Here is a 12,268-nt window from a genome sequence, read left to right on the forward strand (position 1 = left end):
GCCTAAAATGTCGCACTGCCCTGCCATGGCCATTTGAATGAACTCCTTTTAATTGTGTTATTTAGCTGATGCTTTCATCCAACGCAACTTATAATTGATTAGACTAAACAAGGCACAACCCCTCTTGGAGCAGTGTGGGGTTAAGGGCCTTGCTCAAGGGAGCAACAGGGGCTTGAACCACCAACCTTCTGGGTCCCAGTCAAGCACCTTAGCCACACAGTTTCTCTGCTGTAGTCCCATTTTTATCTGTTCCTCTCCTCCACTCTTTCTGAATAAAAAACCAAACAAAACAAAGAAATACGAGCAGACTGCCTAGCACAGTCCCCACGTCCTTAAAAAAAGAAAAAGACTTCATATATTTAGCCCGTTTCCCGTCCCGACCCCGCCTTCCAGTCGCGTCAACCAATCCAACAGCCACGATGTTCCCACCCAGTGAATGTCAGGTGCGTGTTTCACGCTTTGCGCAAACCGACTGTCTGGCACCGCAGGTAACAGGTGACACCTGACAGCGTCTCTGCGACTGCAACGCGCCGAGTCCGGAGACGAGATTGCGTGCAAATCTGTCCTCAGCATTTAGTGAGGCTGTTTATTTATCAAAGAACAGTTGTCTGAAAGACTACCAGTAACTTAATTGGACGTGTCGCGAAACTAAAACATCTGTTCCTGGAAATCAAAAGTTGACCGTTTTGCGCAAAAAAAAATTTTTTTTTACGGCAGTGCTATTCGCTTTCAGGTGACATTTGAAGGAAGACAGTTTTCTATAAGTGGATTAAGTATAGCTGCATTTCAGTGATTTCTAAATATAGGATGATGGAAGGAACTACACAGTAAAGAACCACCGAAAATCTCGATAGACGTCTGCTTCACGCTAACGAGATGGGGAAATGGGAGTTAACGATGGTAATTATTGCTATTCCTATCTTCCTGTTTCATTAATTTTGTCCTTTAGTTATGGTAATGTTTCCGATTGTCAAATCGGTAAAGAAATATTCGGTAAATTATGTGTTCATGTGTTAGATTTATGTAGATTTGTTTTGATGTGAAAGCTGTATGATTTCAACGTGTACCTAAATAATGAAGTTGTCGGCCAAGAAAATATATGATAACTAAGGTTAGTAGGCTATGTTTGGAAATGTTGTTGTTCTTGAATTCATACATTGCTGGTCGTTGGTATATCAGTGCGTTGGGGATGTACAGTCTCATTAGTTTATAATGTATGATTTGAATCGCGTCTGTTTTGTGTTTAAAATGTTTAAAATAAAAATTTAGACGTGTTTTTATTTTTTTATTATTATGTCAGAACCTGCATTAGTTGGCCTGTGTATACGACCCGCCCAGCAGATCCATCAGAGTGATATCGCAGTGTTCCGTGGAATCCATCGTCTCGTGTCTGGGACATTCAGACTAAAATAAATAGTGGCAGCGCTATTTTTCTCCCTGTCTCGGTGAGACGTTATATAACGGGGTCGTGACTCGTCGTCCTTCGCTGTGTGACCGTAGACTGCATGGACATCGGGATGCGCTGTGGTTATAGACTGCGTTAAATTAAACGACCAAAGTTATCTTACTCTTCAAAGTGCGCTCCGGGCTGTTATTCGGCATTGAAACCCATTCGTTAATTTCATATATATGTTCGACTGAATATTTAAATTACATTTCTGGCAATACGAATATAGGCTGCATTATTGTACGAATTTTGAAAATAACAAATTCCTACGACAAACAAAAACTCCTTTCACAGAATTGAGGAAAAGGCTTTTTATGCCAAACAATTACTTTCCATTGATTTTGCATTTAACGCCAAACCATTGTGGCTTTTAATTCCTCATTTGGGAACTCGTTTTTATTTCTGCGGTCTTTAAAAAGGGGATGTTGCAGTTTTATATCTGTCAACGTGTTCTTATGGTGGCAGCGCCGTTTCCTCCCTAACATGTGAAACAGAGCATGTTGGCACCGAAACTTGTTTTTGCGATCACAACAAAGGAAGTGATCCGTAGCTCTTCCAGAAAACGCGACAGTGCGTTAAATAAATGTCATTTCCTGTAGTTTCCCTTGAATACCTTGGGGTTGTGCCGTGCTGTGCTTATCGGGAGCATCCTTGGAAAAAAATCTCGGGGCTGACACGAGTTTTCTGAGGAAAACGATTCCTGTAGGCTACGCATTTGAAAATGAGCTTTAGCTAAAGTGAGTGTTCATTTGGATGCTCCAAACCCATGCGGGGTGGCTCTAAAGCCTTGTTACTGTATGCCTGACTAAAGGAAATCCTATTTCTGATTTATTTTGAGGAGGCCCTATGGCACCCAGTCACAAGGGTCCGGTTCTGCCTCTTTCAGCTGTCGGGCTAATTTTTATTGTAATATTTCAATTTTGCAGTTCCTGCTTTATGCTTTGCTTTTATTTCATTCTTGCACAGCCCCTGCCCTCTAATTTCCCTTTATTTGATTTGTCATTCATTTATTGTGCAAAAAAAAAATCTATATTCATACACACATACGTTACACACAATGTATGGCAAAAACACCCTATTGTTTGTTTTTTGAGGAAAATGTGAAAAAGCTTAAACTACCGCCTGATGTCACTGCTTAATGTTGTGAAGCTGATGAAAGCCATGCAGAATGAGGGGTGTTCATCCGCTCCACTGGGCGTTTGAGGAGAATTCTGGCATGTGCTACAGCACTGCTGCTGAACTCCACGTCCTGCAGGCTGCTGTGTCTGCAGGCATTCACTTCAACCGTGGAGTTGACTAGCACTGCAGACACTGCAGGACGTGGAGTTGAGTAGCACTGCAGGATGTGGGGTTGAGTAGCACTGCAGACACTGCAGGATGTGGGGTTGAGTAGCACTGCAGACACTGCAGGACGTGGAGTTGAGTAGCACTGCAGACACTGCAGAACGTGGAGTTGAGTAGCACTGCAGACACTGCAGGACGTGGGGTTGAGTAGTTCTGCAGACACTGCAGGACGTGGAGTTGAGTAGCACTGCAGACACTGCAGGACGTGGAGTTGAGCAGCACTGCAGACACTGCAGGACGTGGAGTTGAGTAGCACTGCAGACACTGCAGGACGTGGAGTTGAGTAGCGCTGCAGACACTGCAGGACGTGGAGTTGAGCAGCACTGCAGACACTGCAGGACGTGGAGTTGAGCAGCACTGCAGACACTGCAGGACGTGGAGTTGAGTAGCACTGCAGGACATGGAGTTGAGCAGCACTGCAGACACTGCAGGACGTGGAGTTGAGCAGCACTGCAGACACTGCAGAACGTGGAGTTGAGTAGCACTGCACACACTGCAGGACGTGGAGTTGAGCAGCACTGCACACACTGCAGGACGTGGAGTTGAGCAGCACTGCACACACTGCAGGACGTGGAGTTGAGCAGCACTGCAGACACTGCAGGACGTGGAGTTGAGTAGCACTGCACACACTGCAGGACGTGGAGTTGAGCAGCACTGCACACACTGCAGGACGTGGAGTTGAGCAGCACTGCACACACTGCAGGACGTGGAGTTGAGCAGCACTGCACTACAGTGTAGTGTTCACCACAGTCAAGTGCCCCACGCCAGGGGCCAATCCCAGTGAAGGACTGGAGCCCCATTTGCATGGCCCTCTCATTTGAATAGTTGTAAAATAGATGCCACTTCTGTGCTTGCTGGGAGACAGTGGCGGTCAGTGCCGGTGAAATGTAAATCCGACTGTGTTTTGTCATGGACACTTTTTAAAATAATTTTATAGTACCTGCCTGCATTGGCATTCAGATTGCTACCCTGCTGAGAAAAACAGCTCAAGCTAACTTCTGAAACAGCTGGTAGCTGGTTGACCGGTCCAGACCAGCTCAACATGGTGTGTCCAGCTCAAGCTAGGTTCTGAAACAGCTGGTAGCTGGTGATTTCAAGACGGTCATAGCTGGATTTTACTCCAGGGTACAGCTACTAATCCACCAAACTCCCATTACAGGCGTGAAAGCCAATGCCGGCTATATCAATTCCAACTACACCCCATTCTACTGACAAAACCAGAGAGACAGGAACTCGTGGGAGGGAGGGTGAGAGATGATGTCATTTTGCTGGCGGCAATTAAAAATGCAGATTTATGATGATTTATTAATGAGTCGGTTGTGCAACCCACTCCCGTGTTTTGTTGCGGTCTCCGAGCGAAACGGGAACTGTGCCTTTGAAGACAAGTGATCGCGCAAGTGATCGGTCCCCCGGAGAGCCTCTCCCCTTTCACGCACATCTGTCTGATTTTATTACGGCATAAATAAGAAGGGCAGCTCTTTTACGGGGTCTTTTCCCCACAGAAAACGCGAGCGATCTCTCTCATCTGATATATTATTTGTTGTGAAATGCCCTCTGGCCTCGGGCAGCGTAGAGCAGAGCGTAAACTCTTCCAGTGGTTGCTCTCAGTTCAGTTCATGTGGCTCCCATCCCACCTTTAGGCCTGAAATAACACGGCGCCTCCCTTTCTCAGTTCTGTATTCGGCATATATCATAAGCGTCTACGCTGTTTAAGGGCCACATCTATATTCGTCTGTTTTATAAAACTGCAACCTTGTATAAATGAAGGTGCTAGAAGTGCATGGTCTGGTGTTTCTAAGTCAGCAGTCGGTTATTTTGTTGATTGTTGTTTATTTTGTATTTTTGACTGTGAGCACCTTCTCGGTAATGACACGTAAATATTATCCTGTCTGCATAACTCTTAAGGGCAGCCCTGCCTGGCTGTGGTCTGCTGTTGCAAAACAGGTCTTTACCTGGAGATGAACTGCAATTTTGTGGAGTGAAAGAGAAGTCTTGTGTTTTTGCTAGATTACGGAGGTGACATCACTGTGGGGCTGTGTGGCTTATGGGGGTTATAATGTGGTGTTTTCTGCAGTTTTTCACGTTATAATTGCGCCACTGTGTTTAGTCAGCGCTTCACAGTTTATTTCAGTCCTAGGGGTGATGGCTTGGGTAGAGTTGATATGATATTCTCAACACCAATGTGTGGGCCTTCTGTGCTGCAGGGACATGCAATCACACACACACATATACATACTCATCTACACACACACGCACGCACGCACACACGCACAGACATATGCATACATACACGCATACATACACAGACAGACACAGACACACACACTCACACACACATACATACATACTCATCTACACACACACCCACAAACACACACAGACACGCACACACACACACACACACACATACTCATTTACAGACACACACAGACATACACACATTTACACACACACAATACACATTTACACATACACACTTATCTACACAAACACATCCTCTCACACACGCACATACGCACACACACCCAAATACATACTCATCTACACATACACATCCGCACACACACACACAAACACACATACGCACACACATCCACATTTACACACATGCGACTACACATACACAGGCAAACACATACACACACACACACACACACCTCATTTGAATGTACATGCAATCACACACATGTGCGATCACACAGACATACACTCACCCACCCTAACCCTCACCCCTCCCTGCATCTCTGGCCCACCCTAACCTTCACCCACCCTAACCCTCACCCCTCCCTGCCTCTCTGGCCCACCCTGACCCTCACCCACCCTAACTCTCACCCCTCCCTTTGACCCACCCTAACCCTCACCCCTCCCTGCATCTCTCTGACCAACCCTGACCCTCACCCACCCTAACCCTCACCCCTCTGTCCCAGGACCCCGTGCAGGAGTGGGGGGAGGAGGTGGAGGACGGGGCGGTGTTTGGGATAACTCTGCGGCGGGAGCCGGTGGCGGCCCCCGCGGACCCGGCCGAGACGCAGACGGACCTGGGCTTCGTGCAGTACCGCACCTGCAAGGTCCGCAGGCTGAAGGCCGCCACCCTGCCCCGTCTCCTGTCGCACCTGCTGGACCCGGAGAGCCAGGAGACGGACTACGCCCAGGTCTTCCTCTCCATGTACCGGGCCTTCACCACCACCAACGCCCTCGTCAAGCTGCTCTTCCAGAGGTACCGCCCGCTCCCCTGGCCCACGGTCAATGTCCAGAGAACATTGCTGTGCCGTACAGCCACTTCTCGGTTCTCCTGTTGAATCTCAGTTCATCTTTACAAAATAGACTCAATTGAAATTTAAGTGACTCCAAACACTGTTAATTTATTTCAGGTTCTCTGACTTTTTTTGCCATTCAGGGTTTTTTTTTTTCACTTCACTTCTGAAGTAAGCTCTTATGTTGAAAATGTTTGTACACTTGGGAAATTCAGACTCTGGTACTACTAGGACCACCTCAGAAATAAAAAGATCTTGCACACTGTGCATTAGAATGACCGGCCTAGGTCTACCACCCGTAACATGAGCACTTTTTCATTGTGACAGTGCAGAAGGCAAATGTGAATTATTTCACCTTTGACCTTTGACCTGCTGAGTAGGGTCGTCTTGTGGAGCGAGCGCTAAGCTCATCGCACGACGGCGACGTCCCCGTTCTGTTCTGCTGAGTCACCCTGTGTTTACCTGCTCTGTTGTGTCGTCTCCCGGTGCCTGGCGAGGCAGCGTTGCACTTGCTTGCATCACAAACAGCGCGGCTGTTTTGTCAACCGCGAGTCACGGCACCGTGCTCACTCCATGAAAAAAAGACCCGCTCCTTAGTGCCACTGCTGCTCCACGCGGTTTCGAGGCGTTTCCCGATCAAACGTCCTCAAACGGGCTTCGCATTGCACAATAACAGGCTCTGATGTATCACGGGCATTTCTCAGGGAACATTGTGACAGGGATTTGTATTTTAGATCAGTCTTAAAATACATGGAGCTAACTGAATCGTTTTATTGTTTAGACTGAAGGACTATATTTTACACCTTCCCTAGACCAGCTTGGAATTACCAGATGCCACCTCTTTCAAAACACATCTTGAGTACGGAGCTGGTGTGAAGTGTTTTTCTCAGCGGCGTCGAAAGAAAGAAAAAGCGCGTGTGTGGTGAGAGGCGTGTCACATTTGCTCCCGGTTCCTCCCGATTGGCTCGTTAACGGCGTCAGGGGCGTGGCTCTGACAGGTGCCATAAATCACCCTATGTGACATCACAGAGCAGGAAATAAAACACCTTTTAACAGCCGGAACAACAACAACAACAACAACGGCCTTTTAGACCGTCTCTGCTTTACCCTGTACCCCGTACACCATAACCCTCTGTGATTCGGGGTGGTAATGTGTCCCTCTCGTCTTTCCACAGGGATGAAGAGTTGTCTAAGGTAGACAACAGCCAGTGTCAGAATAGGTGAGAGCCCTGCTTTTCTCTTTATTTACCCGTTATTTATACAGGGTGTGTTGACTGAGCACACACGCTCATTTCCAGCAACACCCTGCTATTGCCCCCACAAGTAGCCTAACCTTTAGTTGAACATAGGATTGTTTACATTATGACTGTCAGTGTCATCATCTGAACCCCGTCCTCTCTGTACCCCTTAACCATCCCCTCCGTACCCCCTCCCCATACACTATGCACCCCTTACCCATCCTCCCTGTACCCCTTAATTGTCCCCTCTGTACCCCATCCCCTCTGTACCCCTTAACCCCTCTCTCTGTACCCCTTAACCATCCCCTCTGTACCCCCTCCCCATCCCCTCTGTACCCCCTCCCCATCCCCTCTGTACCCCTAAACCCCTCTCTCTGTACCCCTTAACCCCTCTCTCTGTCCCCCCCTGGTCCACAGCGCCCTGTCGTCTCTCATCCTGGCCTGGCTGGAGAAGCACGGCGAGGCGTTTCGGGAGCCCCCTCAGCACCCCTCCCTGCGCCTCCTGTCCTTCCACCTGCGGAGGAACCTGGCATACCGCCGCCTGGCCCAGCCGGCCGACGCCCTGCTCAAGAGGTTCAAGCAGGAAGGTACGGTGCTCCCCAGCCCCCAAACCGCCCCCCGCTTCCCCGCTTCATTATTATTATTACTTTCATTATTATTATTATTATTATTATTATTATTATTACTATTAATATTATCACTAAGTACAATACAATTCTAGATTCTGACCGGGTGGTTACATTTCCTGAGGCGTTCTTAGGCAAGTCTACCGGAGAAAGGCGGCCTAGCTGTGGCCATGTTTGTACATACTACGTTTATTCTCCGCTTTTCTCTCGAGTTAAGCCATTTCCTGTCGAGGTGCCACACTTTGCTTTGTCTCTTTGGTCTTTGATAATTATGATTTTCAAAATGTACATGTCAAGTGCCCTGAGCAGCAAATGAAATATTGTTATTATTTGATTATTATTAATAAAGTCTGAGCACAGTTTGGATATGCTGGCTATTATTGACCAGCTGGTACAACGTTGCAACATTTGGACAAGTTCCAATCCAGCCCCAGTGTAGCCACAATAAGATCCAGACAACAGTTAGGCCCTTGAGCAATTAATTGTTCCAGGGGGGATTGGCCCCTGCTTAGTCTAATCAACTGTAAGTCACTTTGGACAGAAGTGTCAGCTAAATAACTGTAATGTAATGGTATCTCTTCCCTTTCTTCCCAGCAACCAATTCTCAGGACCAGGCTGCATCCACACAGCGGACGGGAGAGGAAGAGGAGTCTGAGGATGAAGGCTTGTGGTGCAAGTGCATAGACGAAGCAACGGAATTCCTGGACTTCCCTGTGGCTGATGTCGCAGAGGAGCTCACTCGATTGGACGCTGTAAGTGTCAATCACTTCAGGATGCAGGACTGTGATTGGTCAAACATACGAATGCGTAGTGATGAAAACGGGTCATTCAGCCAATCAGAAATAAATGGTAAATGGTTGGCATTTATATAGCGCCTTCATCTAAAGCGCTGTACAATTGATGCTTCTCATTCACCCATTCATACACACACACACACACACACACACACACTGACGGTGATTGGCTGCCATGCAAGGCGCCAACCTGCTCATCAGGAGCATTTGGGGGTTGGGTGTCTTGCTCAGGGACACTTCGACACCACCCGGGCGGGGGATCGAACCGGCAACCCTCCGACTACCAGACAGTTGCTTTTACTGCCTGAGCCATGTCGCCCCCGGTATATGCCCCCCAAATACATCATTGTTTTGGATTCAAATACTTTCCCTGCTCGATCGATCTTGCCTGGTGCAATTGAGCCAACCAAGAGGACAAGAAAATTGGTTTTGCTCTTTTTGAGAGTATTTCACTGGTACCAATACACCAGACAAGCCGTAGAAAAGTATTTGAATCCACAAGCAATTACATCTTTGACCCCCGGTTCAATCACGACGGGATATATAATCTCCCTTCCTTCTTCCTGATATAGCTCTCCTTCCTCCTTCCCCTCCTCTCTCAGGAGCTCTTCCGTAACGTGGTCCCGTTCCAGTGCCTGGGGTGCCTGTGGTCGCAGCGGGACAAGAACGAGAGCCTGTCCCCCAGCGTGAGGGCCACCATCGCCCAATTCAACGCCATCACCAACCGCGTCATCACCTCCCTCCTGTACCGGCCCGTCCGGAACCTGGCCCCGCCCTCGCCCCGCGGCCCCGCCTCCGGCCCCGCCCACAGGGCCCGCATCATCGAGAGGTGGATCGTGGTCGCGCAGGTGAGCGGGGCGAGACGCAACGCGCACGTGTTACTCTGTTAACTTCGCCATGTGTGGGCACTTGACTTGTGACGAGTTTTGGTGTAGCGGCCCAAAACGGGTGCAATGTCAGCCAATCGCAGAGTTTTGCCGTGGACGGGCTCGTGTTTTCATTGGTTCACCGTGTTGATTGATGATTGAAGGCACACAGTGGCTCCACCCCCTACAGGGGCAGCCTGGAGCCTAGTGGCTAAGGTACATGACTGGGGCCCTCAAGGTTGGTGGTTGAAGCCCCGGTGTAGCCACAATAAGATCTGCCCAGCCGTTGGGCCCTTGAGCAAGGCCCTTAAACCCGCATTGTCCCCTGCTTAGTCTAATTAACTGTAAGTTGCTTCAACAAGGTCTGCACAGCTCCAGGAGGGACTGGCCCCTGCTTAGTCTTATTTTGTTATCCTGGGATCTGTGTGCAGGAGTGCCGGCGGCTGAAGAACTTCTCCTCCCTGAAGGCCATCCTGTCGGCTCTGCAGTCCAACGCCATCTATCGACTGCGCAAGACGTGGGCAGCTGTCAGCAGGTATGTGCGCACTGCAATAAGACTGACTCCAGATCAGTTTCTGCCATTTTGACACAATGAGTGGGCATAGAATAAGACCTGGGAAAGCTGATCCTGGGTCAGCTGTTCAGGGGGGAGACAGTAGAAAGGTTGGGATTTACATTGAACTGTCCTGTTGCCTGAGCAAGAGACCTTCCACCCAGAACTCCTGTGAGATATCCTGGTGTAAAATCCACCTATGACCTGTTTGAAATGACCAGCTACCAGCTGCTTCAAAACCTAGCTTGAGCAGTTTCAGGGTTGTCAATTCTCATCACTTTTAGAAAAGTTTTCGAAAATAATTATCTTGGCGAATAGAGTACTAAAGTGAGTAATTTCTAGGGCAGCCTGAGGCAGGCAGTAACTTGATGGACTATGTGTTGATGTGTTGACGGGTTATGTCCTGTTTTGAGTGGGTCCTGTGAGACCATAAAGAAGGACGCTGTGTTGATGGGTTATGTCCTGTTTGTTCCAGGGACAGCATGGCCGCCTTCGACCACCTGTGTGAGACCTTCCCCGATGAGAACTGTGTGCTCACCAGCCGGGAGATCCTGCTGGAGGTGAGAGAGATGGAGAGAGAGAGAGAGAGAGAGGGAGAGAGAGAGACTGGGAGAGAGAGAAGGGGAGAGGGAGGGGGAGAGAGTCCTATGGGGTTTTAGGGTGGTGCTGTACCCATCCTGCTGACACACTTCCTGCTCACATGTACACACGCACACACACACACGCACGTACACACACCCACACTCACGCACACACGCACACGCACACTCACGCACACACGCACACGCACACGCACACACGCACGTACACACGCACACACACACGCACACATGCGTACACACACCCATAGTAGTAGTAGTAGTAACAGTGTGGTAAATAGTCTCTGTCTTGCAGCCTGTAGTTAGTTATGGATGCATCCGTTGAGCATTAACCATGTTAATGAGGTGGGGTGGTTGTCTCATGGTGGTTGTTTTAAGGACCCTTAAACTTAAGTGTGGGAACCCCTGAGTTAGTGAAGCCCCAGGCAGAGAGAGTGCTGACCATGGGCCCATTGAGTACTCAAGGGCCCAGGGTCAGCCAGGAAGGGCCACTTCCAATTTGCGTCCAGTTTCCCCTGAAAGGTTAACGTTCAAGTGAAACTGAATCACCATTTTGGCTCATTAGCCATTTCGGCTCAATAGCTCACTGTGTGAATTTGCGAGGATGAAGCTACTTATTCACAGGCATACTTGCACAGTCACACCCATGCACACACACACACACACACACAAACATCGGCACACAAACAAGTCACAGCATGTTTGCACAGCATTGTTTCTTGAGCACAGACAAGTGGTTTGAGTGCTTTTATAGCCCTCGCTGTTTACGTCAGTTATCCACACTCAGGGCACAGGAGTGTATGTGTGTGTGTGTGTGTGTGTGAGTGTGTGTGTGTGTGTGTGAGAGAGGGAACTTTCTCATCTGCCTGACACAGAAAAACAGGCGGTTGACTGGGACTGTTTTTCTGCCTGTTTCTCTGCGATCCCCTCAGATTAATTCCTTCTAACAAAGCTACGAGATCACGCGGTGTCGCAATGAATTCCAGAGCTCTTGAAAGACACCGCAAATCCCATAATGCCGTTCTTCCTGGTGCATCACAGACTCTTGATTGTCTGGATGGAATTTGCATTATTCTCTTTATATTACGATGAAATGCCTTTATTTAATCTCCGACTGTTAATGATTTATTTTTCTCTCAAACACATTAATCTCAGTCGTTGGGTTCGTTTATTCTACGGGAATTGATGATTGTGGCCCAGCTTCTTTCTGTCCAGAGTAATGAGGTGTCATTATCAGTGTTTAAGCAGCGATACCAGTGTTTGCACTTTTAAGAGTTGCACTGTTCTTTTAATGGCCTGCAAAAAAAAACATAATTTCATTGTGAGAGCACAAAAGATATGTTGGTCGCAAAATCCATTGCCCTACAGTACGCATACTGGATGTGCGGTCAAGTTCAGGGAGGGCTGGTTTTCAGGGCTACTGAAAAAGAATCCTGATCAGAGTTCTTTCAAGTGTGAGTGGAACAGAGGTCAAAGGTCATATAGACTGTAGACTGGACTTGGCTGTGCTCTTGTGTGTGTTTGTGCGTACGCATGTGTGTGTTTTT

At 48.3% G+C, this 12,268-nt stretch overlaps 1 protein-coding gene across 1 annotated transcript in view; it reads left to right on the forward strand.

The window, feature by feature from the left end:
- Positions 1–482: 482 nt before the first annotated feature.
- LOC133114961 (ral guanine nucleotide dissociation stimulator-like 1) overlaps positions 483–12,268 on the forward strand; it is a 22,955-nt gene continuing 11,169 nt past the window's right edge. Inside the window, exons 1-8 of the mRNA XM_061224661.1 lie at positions 483–900; positions 5,719–6,008; positions 7,221–7,265; positions 7,701–7,870; positions 8,504–8,661; positions 9,306–9,551; positions 10,001–10,104; positions 10,598–10,682. Coding sequence (XP_061080645.1) covers positions 877–900; positions 5,719–6,008; positions 7,221–7,265; positions 7,701–7,870; positions 8,504–8,661; positions 9,306–9,551; positions 10,001–10,104; positions 10,598–10,682 — 1,122 coding nt within the window. The 5' untranslated portion in view covers positions 483–876. The remainder of the gene's footprint in view (positions 901–5,718; positions 6,009–7,220; positions 7,266–7,700; positions 7,871–8,503; positions 8,662–9,305; positions 9,552–10,000; positions 10,105–10,597; positions 10,683–12,268) is intronic.

The sequence above is a fragment of the Conger conger genome, chromosome 16, assembly GCF_963514075.1.
Source record: "Conger conger chromosome 16, fConCon1.1, whole genome shotgun sequence".
Taxonomy (NCBI): domain Eukaryota; kingdom Metazoa; phylum Chordata; class Actinopteri; order Anguilliformes; family Congridae; genus Conger; species Conger conger.